This window comes from Sinocyclocheilus anshuiensis, unplaced genomic scaffold (assembly GCF_001515605.1).
Source record: "Sinocyclocheilus anshuiensis isolate Anshui unplaced genomic scaffold, SAMN03320099.WGS_v1.1 scaffold1023, whole genome shotgun sequence".
Lineage (NCBI taxonomy): Eukaryota > Metazoa > Chordata > Actinopteri > Cypriniformes > Cyprinidae > Sinocyclocheilus > Sinocyclocheilus anshuiensis.
Genome location: NW_015546084.1, coordinates 141685 through 159782, shown reverse-complemented (window position 1 = coordinate 159782; position 18098 = coordinate 141685). Strand labels below are relative to the sequence as shown.

The following is an 18098-nucleotide window of genomic DNA, read 5'->3' as shown; positions in this document are numbered from 1 at the left end:
TACTATTTAAATATGAATCCAGCATGTTCTGCGTGTCTCTGTGTATGTAAATGGCACAGACGAGCGGTTTTGTTTTCTACACATACGAAGTGTGCGACGCTCGCGGTGATTTCAGCTATGTGTTACGATATAACGAGGTCATATTCAGAAACCAATGAAACCGAAACCAAATAGCGTTGAGACATGAAGTGAAGTACACAGAAGAGAATGACAAAATAACGATCCACATAACCGTACATAAACCTGACAATAAGATTGTTAGGCTATTGTTAGCCTATAACAGTTTCAATAAGATTGTTAGGCTATTGTTAGCCTATATGTATAACAGTTTGTTCTGATCCTCGAATCCGACTGGACAAGAGACTTTTCTATTGATATTTCCACCTGTGCGCGTTCTAGACGGGCTGTCAGTCAGTGCAGTTACATTGTTGCGCCACAAGGTGGTGGAAAGGGACTGTTTTTGAGTGAGTCTTTAACCCGTTCATTCAACTACATGTTCAAAAACGCTGATTCATTCAAAGAGAGACAAAATGAAAAACGCTGTTGAAATCATTTTAACCGAGTGCCATTATGAAAAAAGAAAACACGCAAAAATCGCGGTTGCTGCGGTTCTTGCATTCCTCTGTGGTTTGTTCGTCAATAGCGCGGTGTTGCGATATTGCGGTTATCGTGACAGCCCTAGCAAGGATTCATCAAACTGATCAAAAGTGACAGTAAAGACATTTAAAAAGAAATTTCTAAAAAATTCTATTTTCAAAACTTGCGTGACACTGAAGAGTAGAGTAATGACTGCTAAAAATTCAGCTCTGTTATCAAAGGAATAAATTACATTTAAAACATATGAAACTAAAAAAAACATTATTATAAATTGCAATAATTTTTCACAATATATGTTTTAATGTATTTGTGATCAATAATGGGAGAATGTAAGACTTTTTAAAAACGTAAAACTGTACTGACCTCAAATTGAAATGTCTGTTACAGTTATACTTTTCAAACTGAGATAATTTAAACATTGATTCATTGTGTTGCAATTGTAAGCATATAGCCATAAAGGAGTTTCTCTGGATTAGTCAAAATTATTCTGATCAATAGCATGCCACAGCAAGACATGAAGTTGGAAATAACCCAGAATATTATTTTATTGTATTGAAAGGATCCCAATCTGCTGAGCACTTGAATTATTACTCTTTTTTTTAAATCCTTGGACTAATTCTAAGTTCCTGAAGGCATTGCAAATCTAGCTGAACAGATTTCAGCTCCGCGCTGCTCACGAATGTGTGCTTGAGTGTGTGTGATTGTCAATGTGAGAATGTAAGTGTGTGCATAACAGGATTATGTTTCCCATGTTGGCAGAGCAGAATGAGTCGAGAGCAGAGAAGCTTTCCAAACAGTCTAAATATACACATACGCACATACACTACTTTTAACACCAATACACTTTGCAGAAATTAGTTTGATGGGTGCTTCCACGTTATTCATAGCATGAAACGAAGACTCTGTACATTAAGAGGAATGTGGCAGTACCTGTCCTTGCCGTTCTGTACTCCCAGAGTTGCTCTCTCAGTGATTGGAGAGTTCCTGCTGCGGTTGGTGCCTGAGGACAGGATGCTGTTCTATACGGCACATGAAGAGCACACAGAGAGGTCAGTGACATGAGATCACATGTGTATCAGTCATCAGTTCCTCAGGAGGCTTTGTACTCACAGTGGAAGGGGTAGGAGTTTTCTTATGGTCTCCGGAGATCAGCGGGCTGGGAGGGACTTTACTGGAGCTGCCTGAACCAGCGATGTGCTTACTGTCACCCTGAGGACGCTTGGTGGAAACGGAGGAGCCTGCGGTGTAGAGGGAAAACATGTGAGCTTTACAAACCAAACGAGTCGGCGCTTATGGTGGCTATTGACCAGCAGAATGATGCTGTACTTTGGTCTGTGGATCTGCGGGACTTCGGATTGGAGGTATTGCGTTGTCCCTTGTGAGAAGGTGATTGGGCATTGTTTGTGAGGTCAATGCCTGGGCGGGGCTTTATTGATAGTTCATCCAGCTAGGAAAGAGAAAATAAAGGGTTCAAATTTGCATTATTACACTACTATGGTTAAAACAACTGCCATAAAAAAAACAGGAACTGTACAGTTAGGTACCATGTTTCATGTCATTTTTAATGAAGTCTCTAAAAATATAATCATATACATGAGTATATGAATGGTAAGGTGCCTATTTTAAAGACTAGTTAAGGAAATTATCTGCATAATTGGCTGAATATAGCAGTTATAGTAAGCATAACAGGAAACAGAACAAAACAACAAACAAAAAATAGAACAAAACAACTAAAAAAAAATCAACAAAAGCAAACAAAAAAAAACAGAATAGAATAAAATAAAACAAAAAAGAACAAAACAACAATAAATGAGAAAAAAAAACAAGGTTACACTTTACTTGAAGGGGTGTGCATAAGACTGACATGACACCTTCATAATCATGATATGAAGGTTTTTTTATGCATGTTTATGACAACTGTCATTAAGTGTCATTCGCTCAGTTATGTACTTTTTAATGCAAAGATGACATTGTTTGAGATGTCTTTGTTATGGTCTATGGTTAGGGGTAAGGGAAGGGGTAGGGTTACGCTAGGGATAAGGCAAATAATGTCATATTTGCATTAAAAATGACATAACTGAGCGAATGACACTTAATGACAGTTGTCATAAACATGCATAAACCCTCCTTCATATTCATGGCATGTGTCATGTCATGATTATGAAGGTGTCATGTCAGTCTTATGCACACCCCTTCAAGTAAAGTGTTACCAAAAACAACAAACAAAAAACAGAACAGAACAGAATAGAACAAATTTAAGATAAAAAAACAGAACAAAACACATAAAAAAAAACAATGGACAAAAAAACTAAAACAAAAAACCAAAAGCTATTATAGTTCTACCTGCAAAACAAACAGGTATTCACACGATCTTTAGAGTAGGGGTTGAATGACTTCTGATTTTTTAAAGTTGACTTTTATGTGATGAAAGTCGAGTCAAAGTCGACTAGTCGCTGATGACGTCATTAATGAACAAATAAGTCTGGAGCTGTGACAAACACCTTGTGCACAGCTATGGCATATGACACAGCGCTGCCCACATGGCTATTGCTCCTATGACAGCTTATTTTAATCCGTTCTTTTGTCTTTGGGTCGTTATATTTCTCACAGATTTCTGCTCGGTCTAAACCAGATACAGATAAAGTAGCACAGTAAAGATTGCATTCATATAAATTCATTAGTGAGAGTGATTGCGTGTGTGAATTAATTCTACCTGGCAGCGTCTCTCTACTAGTAGTGAAGCTGTGGGATTTAGTTAAGAAATATATGCTTGAACGTTTTCAGTTTCTAAGCTGTTTTATTGAGAAAATACAGAACAGTGTTGACAATACATTTCCGCGCTGAATGATTCTGTGCATGCGTGACGTGTGCGTGATATACGCGCTACTATCTGTAGCCTATGTGTGTGCGTTACAGTGCAGCAGCGCATTAGATTAGAACGGCGATTAACTTAACCTGTACAATAAGCTGTTTAAAATGTGCATTCTCCCGTTCAATTTCGAGCATCCAGTAATATAATCACATGTCTTGTGGAGCGCTTTCGGAGTATGCATTTATTTGTCATTTGAACTGTTTGGAAATGGAGCGTAAATTTGGAAGTCCTTCAAAGATTTATTTTCCTGTTGCGCCCTCTATAGGACCAGCGACTAGTCAGCGACAAGCTTAAAGTGTCATGGCAGAGCATTGAAGTCGACTAGCCGGTGCAACCCCTACTTTAGAGTAACATACCTCTGAGTTCCTATAGTCCAGTAATAAGTAAGTTGCCATGACATCATTGTATTTTTGGTTGATCAGGGAGTCTTGTATCTCATCTAGAGAGTACCCCATCCGTAGCATAATATCTAAGACAGACCAAAGATTTAAATAAGAAAAAAATATTATTATAAGAGCTATTATGCATCAAACCTTTAATAGTTTATATTTTCATTACACAACACTAACCTCAAGTATAAGCAACACAACTAAATATATCCATTTTGAAAGTAACAACTATCAAAATAAAAGAAAACAATAATCATGCACAAACCACACACCATAGAAAGAAAAGAAATCAGGAAAGTGTTATAAAGCAGGACAAACATTAATTGTTGTTTTAACTCACAAATTAAGAGGCTAAAATGAGCTGATGTATATAATTTAGATTCAGTCCCATCACCAAGATTTGTTACCCAACCATAATCCATATCGGTCTCAAACCCCACCCACCACCATCACCAAAGCCCCGGGCCACGTCTGCCCCACCTCTCTTCCAACCCCCTGCACTGCTGGGGTGCTGACCTGTCCTCTTAGGGTCCTTGTAGTCAGGTTGGGGTTCGATGTAGGGCTTCAACTCGTCGTCCTCATGGCCCACGTTCATCCACCGGTCCTTCATGATCTGCTGCGGAGCGTAAGGAAGGAAAGAGTACAAGGTGAAGAGATCATATGGGGTGGGGCCCACTGGTATAAAGTAGCATGATGCAAAAAAAGAGTTGGCCTTTATGAAGAGGATACACTGACAGTCAACTGGGGGCAGCACTTCAAAAGCACATCACACAGTGCTGAAAAGCTGAATCAGTCCAACAAAACATATCAATCCGCAAACAGTTGTTTGTGCAGAGTCTAAGCCTCAGACTGTACGCCCACAGACCTGATGCATACTGCACACAAAAATAGCAAAAGCTGGCTAAAATCACCAGATCTGATCGCCTGGCTTTTATGTAATTTCCAGGAATAAAGGTTTATATCAGTCTATAATTTTTACCAGGTAGCTGCACAGGCAGAACTGATCACTGGATTTATTTAGCTTGAGAGGTTCATGGCATTGAATCCTACATACAGGCAATTTATAAGGAGTTTATATCAAATTTTCAAACAATAGAAATTAAAATAGTTTATTTACCCTTCTGGTTTGTTGAACAGTTATATGATCGAATGGTCCATTGGACCAGGGTCGTAACAATTTTAAGATCGAAATAAAAAGGGTAAAACAATAAAATCTATACATAATCCGTATTAATAAAAACCAACCTTTGAGACATAAAGTGCCTAAAATTGAAGAAACACCAATATCGTCTTGGCCAATGTGCAATGTAGACCAGACTTTACACAATAGTTAAAGGGTTAGTTCACCCAAAAATTAAAATTCTGTCATTAATTACTCAGCCTCATGTCGTTCCAAACCTGAAAGACCTTTGTTTCTTCTCTTCCATTCACTAAAGTACCACGACGCATGCGTGTGGTGCTGCTGACACAGGAGCCGGCGTTCTGACATAGATCCCGGATCCGCTGCGCCTTGTTTACAAGCAGAGGAATGCACACACTTGCGTTGTGGTACTGTTGTGAATGCGCGTCGACTGACACGGAAGAGAATAAATTGCTGAATAAAGTCATTATTTTTGTTTTCTTTGTGCTCAAAGTATTCTCGTAGCTTCATAAAATTACAGTTGAACCACTGATGTCACATGGATTATTTTAATGATGTCCTTACTACCTTTCTGGGCATTGAACATGTCAGTTGCATTGCTGACTATGGAGGGTCAGAAAGCTCTCGGGTTTCATAAAAAATATCTTCATTTGTCAAAGATGAACAAAGGCCTTACGGGTTTGGAACGACATGAGGGTGAGTAATTCATGACAGAATTTTCATTTTTGGGTGAACCCTTTAAAAGTCAAGACAGAAAATTGTGTAAGTATTTCTGAATGTACAAACATCAAGGCTCCCTCTCTTGGTTGGGTTGAGTATGAGGAATTTCTTCAGTAAGTTCTCACAGTCGGTCGACATGTAGAAGGGAATCCTGTACTTGCCCCTTAAAACCCGTTCTCGCAACTCCTAAGAACACAAAAACACAAGCATTCAGCATTTAAGTCAAAGCTGTTGACACTGACACCTCTTTCTATGCTCACCTTTAGGTTCTGTCCATCGAACGGCAAAGAACCGCTGACCAGTGTGTATAATATGACCCCAAGACTCCAGACATCCACCTCCGGCCCGTCGTACTTCTTCCCCTGAAAGAGCTCGGGGGCAGCATAAGGAGGGCTGCCACAAAAAGTATCCAGCTTGTTGCCCAATGTGAACTCGTTACTGAAGCCGAAATCGGCAATTTTAATGTTCATGTCTGCATCCAGGAGCAGGTTCTCTGCCTGCAAGCAAGGGAGGATTTTTGGTGATTACGTATTTAGGGATGAAACCAAATCTGCATCAGTATAGAAGACCAGTCACAAAGGCAGAGGTAAAGATATATAAAATACAGTGCGAAAATATATTGTGTACCTTGAGGTCTCTGTGGACAATGCACTTCTGGTGACAGTACTGCACCGCTGACACAATCTGCAAACACACAAAAAAAGCTGATACTAGCTTACACACAAACTGCATCTCAACACTAACTTACACACAAACAGAATTCTAAAATGATTTCTTACAGTAATTTTAGCAACCCATTTACATCTCGTATTGGCATTAACAAATGTGACTCCTTGAATAAGCACCTTAAAAAGAGGTTTATACTATCAGACTCTATTATTAAACACAGTCTTTTACTTGTGATCGGATCAACCATACCATCATAAATTTTAAAAGTAGAAAAGAAAACACATGCAATAGAGAAACCAAAATACCACTGATGTGTTTACAGCCCCTATGGTGCTTTGTATTCATGCAACAGCAATATCAAATATGCAAGTGAGTGAATAACAGCCAATTGCGCAGCATCGCACCTGTCTGAATTTGGCTCGAGCCTCTTTCTCTTTCATTCTGCCGTGGGCTACGAGGTAATCAAACACCTCACCTGCAAACCAAGAAGGGGAACAACAGTCACGGTTAGAAAAGAAACAGTTCCACAAACTGAGAGGGTAAGCTAGAAGTCTGGCTTTGGTACGAACACAGCCTCTAGTACTTTACTATAAAGCAATAATTTGCATAACAAATAAACAGCCGCAGGTGACTGAAAAGAAACTAGAGCTGCCAATAAATTCAATATTGATAATTCATGATGTGTACACGTTGAGTTCTGCAAGGTATTTGCATGGCATACAAAGTAGAATATGTGTGTCACAGTTTCCTTTGGAATGCGGCCTATGCAGTGGGATGTTTTTGCAGCTGTCGCCGGATGGTCATCTTAATGTTTGTTAAAAAAAGAAAAAATATATATTTCTACTTAAATTTAGCCATACAAAAATGAATATTCTGTCATCATTTACTCACTGGTAACATAAAATAATATATTCTGAAGAATGTTGGTAACCAAAAGGTTTTGGTCTCCATTGACTTTCCATAATATGGACAAAAAATACAATGGGAGTCAATGGGAGCTGACCAAGTCTTCTTCAAAATATCTTCTGTGTTCTGCAGAAAAAAGTAAATTATAGAATTTTCATTTTTGGATGAACTATCCCTTTAAGTTTTATTAAACATCTCAGTTGGATTTGATTTAGATCAATTACTAAATGCTTTTAAAGAATCTCTCGCATAGATGGATTAATTTCTACAGTGCCTGAACAACTGAACTGTGCTGAACAGCAGTGTATTTTCATTCGTGTCAGGGTCGGAAATTTGAAAAATGATGATACAGTAAGATGGTAAATTTTGGTATTTAATAGAGACAGTGATCAGAACTATAGACTGAGAGCCACATCCTGTCTACAGTAAACTACAGAGGCATTTACAGAACAGCTGAACATTCAGAATGCAGAGAGAGAGAAAAAAAACACTGTAACAGGGTAGAAATATGAGGTTAAAATGGATTGGGGAGAGCTCTGACCTCCGCTGGCATATTCCATCACCAAGTAGAGGGTCTTATCTGTCTCAATCACTTCAAATAACTTCACTACATGAGGACAAGAGGAAAAAAGACAAATGTAAGAAAGGTTTGACACATTTTGCTTTATTTAAATGCAATGCAAGTATGCTGAAGACTAAAAATCATTTTGATTTGGGTTATTCCCAAGAGGTTTTACGCTCACCAAATCCAGTTGCACAGAAAAACACTGACATTTGGACAAGGATTAATGAACCCAAAAAAATGGGAAAAGCCCCAGTGGGCACAGCCAAAACCGGAAAACTGGAGATTCAAGCTGAGGGACTTAAGGGCGATTTGTCTGTCAGTTAAGCTCACCGATATTTGGGTGATTCAAGAGCTTCATGATCCTCACTTCCCGAAATAGCTGAAAACGGAGACAGAAGATGTAGATGTCCTTCACAGAGCGTAAATATTTCAAGCTTGTTCACACATGAGTAAAATGTGGTTAAGAACTACCCCCACCAAATCCCACATCTAACCAGCCCTTTACTTCAGGAAGTACTTGAGTCTAATTTTCTATAATTAGCTGCCATGGGCCCTACAGAGAAACGGCTTTGCATCTTGAAAGTTGTGAGGCAACGGGAAGAGACACAACTTAACAGGGGTGGGAGAGTTAAAGAAAACAAATTAGCAGTATACTTCTGAAATTGCATTCTGACCCTATTAAACCTGAGGAGGAAGCGTCAGACTCACCTTTTGAAGACTTGAGGAGTTGAGCTGAGTCTTGTCTATGATTTTTACCGCCACCTGATTGAAAGGGTAAAGAGTTCGGTTAGGGAAAAGCCCTGAGGCTGCAGGCACACATCAGCCTCGGCCTGCCTTCATACAGATCACAATCTCACATCATCAGGAAACAATTCACCATGCCGCATTGAGATTACAGCACGCTGCTCATGCGGCGAGCTCACACACGCGAACCCAGAGTTTTCACCTTCGCCCCTCTTCTCTATCGGTCTAAAACCTCTCTCTGCAGTCAGAAGTCACATGGTGTGTTATCAGTGTCCAGAGAGTACATTTCAGCTGGTTATGAAATACAGTATTAAAGCACCTTAAAGGAATAGTTCACCTAAAAATTAAAATTCTGTCACCATTTACTCACCCTCATGTCATTCAAAACCTGCATAAGTTCCTTTCTTATGTTGAACACAGAAGATATTTTGAAGAATTAAAAAAAAAAAAAAACTAATAGTCGTTGGTCACCATTGACTTCCATAGTAGGCAAGGCAAGGCAAGGCAAGTTTATTTATACAGCACATTTCATACACCCCAATGATCTGAGTGGTCTGTTAGGTTTATATTCAGTGAACATATCTGCTATGTATTTAGGTCCTAGGCCATTGAGTGATTTATAAACGAGTAAAAGTACTTTAAAATCAATCCTAAATATAACTGGAAGCCAGTGTAAGGACCTGAGGACTGGTGTAATATGCTCAGATTTTCTGGTTCTAGTCAGAATTCTGGCAGCAGCGTTCTGGATGAGCTGCAGCTGTCTAATGGTCTTCTTGGGAAGGCTGGTGAGGAGACCATTACAATAGTCCACCCTGCTGGTGATAAAGGCATGAACAAGTTTCTCCAAGTTTTGACTGGAAACAAAACATCTAATTCTTGCAATGTTTTTTTTAGTAGGGTAAAAATACCATGGAAGTCAATGGGGACCATCAACTGATAACCAGCATTCTTCAAATTTAAAATATCTTCTTTTTGATTCTCAACATAACAAAGAAACTAATATAGGTTTGGAAAGACATGAGGGTGAGTAAATGACAGAATTTTCATTTTTGGGTGAACTATCCATTTAAAGTCATGATGTAACTGAAGAAGAGAAAGATCTGAACTTTTGCATTGTGACATACATCCAAGTGAAAAGATTATCCAAAAAAACATTGTAGGAGTGGTGACTTGGTTCAATTCATTGGTTGTCGATTGGGCAGATTTTGAGCAGATGAAACAATTAGAGAAGTCTGGCATGCATCAACAGAGAGAGATTAAATATCTCAAAGTCTTTTGAGATATTTAAATTAAATTAAAATTATAATGTAATGAAACATTTGTATGAATGGATCACAATAAGATCATGACTATGCATTTAGAAAATCTATGAATTGCGTGAATTTTCATTTCATGCAGACTTTAAATTTAAAAGTGAGAGAACGCATTTAAAGGGGTCATATGATGCGATTTCAAGTTTTCCTTTCTCTTTGGAGTGTTACAAGCTCTTGGTGCATAAAGAAGATCTGTAAAGTTGCAAAGACTAAAGTCTCAAATCCAAAGAGATATTCTTTATAAAAGTTAAGAGTCAACCAGGCCTACCTAAAACGGCTCGTTCTAACACGCCCCCACATATCTACCTCACTATGTGGAAATATTAGCATAATGCCGCCCAAATGTGCACGCAAAGAAAGGCGGCGTGGTTTCAGGAACAGCAGTAGTGTTGATGCAGCAATGTCAGTGAGACGCTGTGTGTTTCAGTGCCAAAGCAAAAGCACTTTATTTGGCCTCTGCGCTTGTCAAAGGAGAGGGCTTTGTTGAAAACGACGTGTTTGAGAGAGGTGGGGCATAGAGGACCTACAATAATGTACAGTATTTGAAAAATAATGTGTTTTTTGAACATTAAAGCATGTCAACATATTCTGTTACACCAAATACACAAAATAATGATCTTTAAAATAGCATCATATGACCCCTTTAAACAAATAGAACTCCTTCCAGTTTTTCCAAGATGTGTAATCAATTAGCATTTTTTTAATAGCAAGTATTTTACAGCGTATTAAAAAAAAATGGTATTATTAGATGTTGTTCCGAGTAATCTGTTAATTAATTGTGCTTCTCCACATCATAGTACGATGACAACAGAAATACAATTTAATGATATTATTGGGAAACACTATATTGCCATTTCTACATAAAGTATGTAGGTTGTCATCACCAGTGAAGTACAAGCTTTCAGTGCATAGCAGAGGCAGTGTTTTTTTTTCTGAGAGGGATCAGGTGGACGGCTGCTACTGTTGCTTTAAAATCTCAGAGGCGTCAGTCTTGAGCTAACAACTGAGCAGCATGTTTATCATCATCTGCATTATGGAAGTCAGACAAATGACTCAAACACATTCCACTTATCAGACAAAACACTTGCCATTTAAACAGCCTACGGTTTGCCTTGTGTCACATTCTTTATTTGGGGGGTAAATGCAATCCTCACCTCTTTGCCAGTGAGGACGTGCTTGGCCAGTTTGACCTTGGCGAAGTTGCCTTTGCCGATGGTTTTCAGGAGCCTGTAGCAGCCGATGTGGGGCTGCTCGTCTGCTGTGGAGTGGGGCATGTTGCAGCGCCCCCCGGGCTTTGAGTCGGAGTGAGACTGCAAAGGGAGAGAGAAAGACAGTTTAGGCCAGTGTTTGTTTTTTCCAACTATTCCAGACCACAGTTCTTCACCTGGGAACGGTTATGAAGGTTGAACCTAAACACACAGATGGGAGGTTTGCAGGGCAATGCTTTAATAATATCCTTATCAGAGCTCGGGTGATTCTGATTGGATAGGACTGTCGCCAGTCGCCATCTGATTTTCACACTAAGCGGACATGCAGAGGGAGGCAGAGATGAAGAGTGAGGTAGAAAATGGAAGAGACTGTGAAAAAAGCGGAGATTAAGGATGTACCAAAATTTCGGCAGAAAACAACATTTTCATTGCCTGAAAGAAAGAAAAAAACAGGCAGAAAATCTTGGCCAAAAATGAGAACAGAAACTACATTGACATCCAATAAAAGAACCATTGACTTCAAAAAAAAATCTGATTACATGGTTCGGGTTTCATTTAAGTAAACAGCAGCTGCTGATGGATGACATATTGACGGGAAAGAGACAGACAAGCACAATGTTTAAAGGGGTCATATGATGCGATTTAAAATTTTCCTTTCTCTTTGGAGTGTTACAAGCTCTTGAGGGGCGTAACATTTCCGTCACACGCTTGAGGTATTCGGCCAATCACAATGCACTGGATAGCTGGCCAATCCCAGCACACCTAAAATAACCTTTCTATTTTAATGTATAATGTAATGTATTCCTGTGATGGCGAATCTGATTTTTCAGCAGCCATTAATTGAAGTCTTTAGTGTCATATGATCTTGGTCATATGACCATAACATCATAACATCTTGGTCTTTAAGAAATATTTCTTATGCTGTTTACAATTTTGTGTGAAGCTTGATACATTTTTTCAGGATTCTCAGATGACTAGAACGAAAAAAACAAACAAACAAAAAAAAAGCATTTATTTGAAAAAAATTTGTTGTAAAAGTCTTTACTGTCACTCTGGTTAACTTAATGCATCCTTCGTGGAATAAAATATTACTTTCCTTCCAAATAAAAAAACCTTCCCTGTATATGACATTCAATGTGTAATGTGTAGTATTCAAAATTCACTACACCTGTTATTAAAATATACTTTTTCAAATTTAACAGGAAACCCAGGTATGACAGCTGTCATGCGCTAATGACGCCCTTATTTTGAATACTCTTTTTACAGTCAATATTAGGGATGGGCATTCGATTAAATTTTCTTAGTCCGGAAGATCACAGATAACCGAGTATGGTGTCAAATATTGCACCCTGGTGGTAAAATGTTTAATTGCTGCCACACAGTGAAATTCATTTAATTGCTTCAAGACTCAGGCAACCTGCATTAGATTAAAAAAAAATGCATTCGATTAATCGATAACAAATTAACGTGATCGACGAAATTCTTAACGATCAATTATCGATCGTCGATTAATCATGCCCATCCCTAGTCAATATTTCAATGAACAACACTTTAATAATTGTGCTGTTTTTACACCCACATAGTACTTTAATACAAAAACAGCTCCAACAACTTTTAAAATATTGATTAAGTCTCTAAAAATTAAATAAATAATAATAATCAACAGAATTTTAGCAATTCCAAACCAAGACTAGTACAAAATTAACACTTTTATAGTTTTGATTTTCAGACCAGTATTTCAGTTTCAGCCTTTTCCATTTCAGTGCATCACCAGCAGAGTGGATGAGAAAAGAGAGAGATGGCTAATGTGTGATGCTGTGAATTTTGTCACAGGACACACAGCAGGCAAGGAAAAAAAGAGGAAGCTGACTGAGTGAGAGAGCGAGTTTGACAACGGGGATTTCTCTTGACTGTTGTGAGGTACACTTGGTTCTTTCTGTGTTGATTGGGGAACAGAGCATCAATTGTGGCTTGTCCCCATGTGTGTGCGTGTGTGTTAGTGCTGTGTTCGATACGACGATGTATCGTCACAGAGATTTGACGATCTGGCCCTGTATCGATATTGTGGCACGTGTGCAGCAGTGGACCGTGCTTAATTTGAATACAAGAACAATGTTTAAAATTGAGCAGAAAAGTGCGAGGTTTCTAAAAAATAATGAATAGAGAATAATATATAGGCTATAACTAGGTTTAATCTGGCCGCAGAGGAACACAACTGGGTTGCCTGATATAAAGAGACGTAATCCCCGAAACAGAGCTTCCCACTTGCGCAATACGGAAATATCTGCTAAGTGTGTTACTTATCTTTGTCAACCTAGCAACCATGTGCACGTGCGCTCTCTCCACTGTGGATAAGCGCGCTTGCTTTCTAAAAACACCGTTTTAGTTTTAGCTTTCAGTTTAGCGATCTCCACTTCAATATTCTATTCTCAGTAAAGTGTAATTCATCAAGTGTTCATTTATGAGAGAGAGAGCGAGAGATCTCAGTAAAGTGTAATTCATCAAGTGTTCATTTATGAGAGAGAGAGAGAGAGGCTGTGTATGTATGAATTACCACCGTTTTGCGTTTCTCTATTAACAGTGAAGCTGTGGCTTTAATTCCTTTAGAAGCAACGTTGTTACCAGCTCCTTGTTGAGAAAGATAATGTAGCTCTTGAGCGATTAAGCTATTTAGATGATAAAATTGCGGGGCAGCGCTAAAAAGTTTGTTCCTGAATGTCTGAGTGCGCGTCAGTGCGACCGCAGCGTGATCTAAAATCGTGTGTGCGTTAGATACAGAAGACTAGTTTAGAACTCTTCTAATTTTTATTTTTATTTTTTAAACATAGAGAGTGTGTTAATTTGTGCAATGATAACCTACCAGCAATGAAAATATGATTTTTAAAAATATATTAGAATGAGTATATTACAATATACATTTATTAGAACGAGTACATTATTATTTATGGGCATAAAAACAAGATGCAAAAAATCTGAATATTGTACCTCGTGGGGAGTGCCCAATGTAAACATGAAACATATGCCATTGCCTATATTATACTGTGGTACAGTTATGGAGGCCCTTCATAATGCAGAGGTCAGCTGCCTGCTCTGCCAATAGTAAGAAATGGCACTATAGTATGCAGTGTTTAATAAACAGCTGTTTTACTAAATTCTTCTGAGGTGAAATTCAGTGCAGTCCCGTATCGTGACATGTATTGTATCGTGGCCTCTGTATCGTGATGCGTATCGTATCGTGACTTTGCTGGTGATACACAGCCCTAGTGTGTGTGTGTGTGTGTGTGTGTGTGTGTGTGTGAGCTTACATTAGAGCTGCAGTCTGAGGACAGGCTGTTGACCAGTGAGGTGAGAACATTAACGAAAACTGATACTCTGTTGTCTGGATTGTCGCACATTTTCACAACACAGTTAATGCCACCATGTTCACATTAGTCCATGTGATGCGTCTGTCGCTGAAGTCTGGTTTATGTCTGTACATCAGTGTGCTAACAGTGCCCTTTGTCTACAGAGAGCAAACATCTACAAAAACTAAATTTCAAGGCACCTAAAAAAGCACTGGACGAGGTCTGTGATTTAGTTTTGAAGCATCTTCCTCATAACACACTCGTGAAGCCAGATGAAGTTACTTCACTCCTGCTTAACACACCCATCACTGTGAGTCAGTCAGTGGTTACTAAGAACATCAGTGATAAACTCTTAAGCACTATTTAAACATTACTCAATGCTCATAATGCAGAAAAGCCTCTTATTTAGTGTAGACAGAGAGAATGCAGCACAACAGTCAAAGATTTCACTTAGGTGAATTACAAAAACATCCTATAAACTATATGATACATATGCATATAATGGAGTATAAATTACTTTTTTTTTTAAATGTATGTACATATATTTGTATATATACAAGTGCTGTCAAACGATTAATCACGATTAAGAAAAAATTACTATTACTACTACGATTAAAATATTTTAACGCATTGGCCCCACCCCCAGACCTGTACATCATCTTACATTTCATACAGTTCACTGTTGACAAATATGATGCAGGACAACAAATCCATAAATGCAGTTATGCCATAAAAATGTAAGACATTGGGGCAAAAAAAGCCCCTGTATGAATTTTTGTCTCATATTTATATCATATGATAAGCGATAGCACACCAGCAGCAAGAGCAATATCACACGAGTGCTGTTTTTGTCACGAAGAACACGAGTGCAAATGGGATTTTATTCAAGAGTTCAGTAAATAAGAAGTTAATATTGTGCAAAATTTAAACACAATATTGTGCGTTTTGTTCAGTTTTGCCAACAAACATATTACCTATAAAGCCACAGCAGAACTGTTGTGCGTCTCCAAGCAACACAGCTGTGTTTAGTTTCTGAATGAATCCGCGTTTTGAACGAATCGTGTGAACCAATGATTCAGTAGCCCAGAGAGAGCAGTTTACTGAATTCCTGAATGAATCAGCCGTTTGAACGAATCGACTCATAAAGACATTTACCGCCACCTGCTGGAAGTTTTAGTTTCTTCTTTAGAGTACCATTTCATTTATTTAAAAAAAACATTAAAGGGATAGTTCACCAAAAATAAATAAATAAAATAAATTCTGTTATCATAAACTCACCCTCATGTTGTTTCAAAACTGAATGACTTACTTTCTTTTGCACAACATAAAAGAAGGTATTTTGGTCACTAGTGACTTTCATTGCACGAACAAAAAATACGGAGATGTTTCTCGAATTATCTTCTTTTATGTTCCATATTTTATGTTAGGCCATTGTAGCCTAAACATTTAACACAATATTAGGTTTAAATGATATTTTGGGGGTATTTTCACAGCCAAATTTAGCCCTAATAAATACACACATGTGCATGTATATATTTCATAAAAATATGTTGTTTATATATTAATTATATTTATATATAATATAAATTATATGAATATAAATATATACATGTAAATAATTTCAAAATATATACTGTATGTGTGTGTATTTATATATACATAATAAATATACACAGTACACAAACATATATTATGTAAACAAAAACGTTTATTTTGGATCTGATTAATCGTTTGACAGCAATAATATATACATACACATGGACAAAAATGATGCAAATTATTCTTATATTTTATACAAATCTTATATTTACATCTAATAACATCAAAAATATTATCTAAAATTATTAATATCGTAATGACATATATCAGGGATTTGAAGATTTTATAATTTCAGTGTGAAATATGACCAAGGCATTCTTTGTGAGATTCACCCACTTACAGACAATCCCCTGCACACAAACAAGTTAGCCTGTTGTTCGTGACAAAAGGGAAGTGTAATGATACTGCAGCGAGTGTACGTCACACTGAGCTGATGTGCTGCGAGGGTCTGCAGTGAGAGTAACACTCACCGCACACACAAACACACAGCTCTGACCTTCAGTACATCAGCACTGCTGCTCAACTACTGATTTACACACCAATCACCGATGCAGCAAGGGAAAATACCACACAAACCTTTCTGCACACTAGGGCTGCACGATATATCGAAATTATCGAAATATCGCAATATGCATATCGCAACGGCGTGCGATATCATTATCATTTTAATAATAGGCTACTTAAATCAAAACGTTGCAAAAGGTCAAAGTTTTAGTTCGACGCATATAGCAGAGAATTGCTTGACGTTGGTGAACACTATGCAGTGTTATTTTACACTTAATTATTACATTTCTGTACCTGAATACTACCGTTTATTTTATTTATGCTTGTAAGTTGTGTATTTCTTTTTTTTCTTTTACTGACTGTTCACTTGCCTTTAATCATGTTTGAACTTTCTCAGACTATAGTTTTTGCTGTGGTATATGAAGTAGTACTTAAAGTGTGTGGAAAGCAAAGTTACAATGATATAAAATTAGTGTCATTAATTTTTTTGTTTATGTTCACATGATGTTTACTTTTTAAGTAATGCTAAAACACTGCTTGTCACTTTCAGAAGTTATAGTGATTCTTTATTTTCCAAGAAAGAATGTGAAACAAATTGGTTATATAATTTTAATTTTTAAATATTTAAAAATATCATTTAAATTGATTTTACACACTTTAAGCAATATCGTATCGCATATCGAATATCGCATTTTTTAACAAGGTATCGCATATCGCATTTTTCTTCAATATCGCACAGCCCTACTGCACACCATGATAATTCTTACACAATTAACACCCAAGAGATTAAAGGCTAGACCTAACAACACATACAACAGGAAGGAAGAGACCTATCTTCCTTTGAGAAACTAATAACAATAGAAGTAAATAAGCAACACACTTCAGGCATTTTAACAGGCCCCCAGTGTGGATATGTAGAGGAACGCCAGTGCTAACTAGCTAATTAAAAACAACAATAATAATAATAATAATAATAATAATAAAAAGTATTTTAAAATCTTAAAATAGACTTTATAACACATATAGGTCATGTGACAACCCTTAAAGGGATAGTTCACCCAAAAATGAAAACTACCCCATGATTTACTCACCCTCAAGCCATCCTAGGTGTATATGACTTTCTTCTTTCAAACAAATACAATCATTGTTATATTAAAAATATAACAATTTTCTGGTCCTGGTTCTTCCAAGCTTTATAATGGCAGTGAATGGTGGTCGAGATTTTGAAGCCCAAAAAAGTGCATCCATTCATCTTAAGAAGTGTTCTACCCTGGTAAATAAAGGGCTTCTGAAGCAAAGCGTATTTGTAAGAAAAATATCCATATTTAAAACTTTACAAAGTATAATCTCTAGTTTCCGCTAACTGTCACATTTGCGTTTACGAGAGTGGTGTTCCAGCGGATGATGTAGGACGTAGGCATAGCGTAAGCTCTGGTGAGAAGTGACAGGACATTTTTTAATATAACTCTGACTGTATTTGTCTGAAAGAAGAAAGTCATATATACCTAGGATGGCTTGAGGGTGAGT

General features: G+C 37.6%; 1 protein-coding gene across 12 annotated transcripts in view; it reads right to left on the bottom strand.

The window, feature by feature from the left end:
* LOC107700010 (serine/threonine-protein kinase MARK2-like) overlaps window positions 1-18098 on the bottom strand; it is a 39672-nt gene that overhangs the window by 10139 nt on the left and 11435 nt on the right. For 8 of the 12 annotated variants that reach the window (XM_016501485.1, XM_016501491.1, XM_016501487.1 and 5 more), the window contains 13 exons: window positions 11071-11226; window positions 8568-8621; window positions 8190-8238; window positions 7836-7901; window positions 6793-6863; window positions 6347-6403; window positions 5980-6216; window positions 5786-5905; window positions 4339-4477; window positions 3826-3938; window positions 1924-2044; window positions 1708-1835; window positions 1528-1616 (listed from right to left, as the gene is read on the bottom strand). In XM_016501485.1, coding sequence (XP_016356971.1) covers window positions 1528-1616; window positions 1708-1835; window positions 1924-2044; window positions 3826-3938; window positions 4339-4477; window positions 5786-5905; window positions 5980-6216; window positions 6347-6403; window positions 6793-6863; window positions 7836-7901; window positions 8190-8238; window positions 8568-8621; window positions 11071-11226 — 1400 coding nt within the window. The remainder of the gene's footprint in view (window positions 1-1527; window positions 1617-1707; window positions 1836-1923; window positions 2045-3825; window positions 3939-4338; window positions 4478-5785; window positions 5906-5979; window positions 6217-6346; window positions 6404-6792; window positions 6864-7835; window positions 7902-8189; window positions 8239-8567; window positions 8622-11070; window positions 11227-18098) is intronic. The other 4 variants (XM_016501490.1, XM_016501495.1, XM_016501489.1 and 1 more) reach the window with 3 other exon arrangements.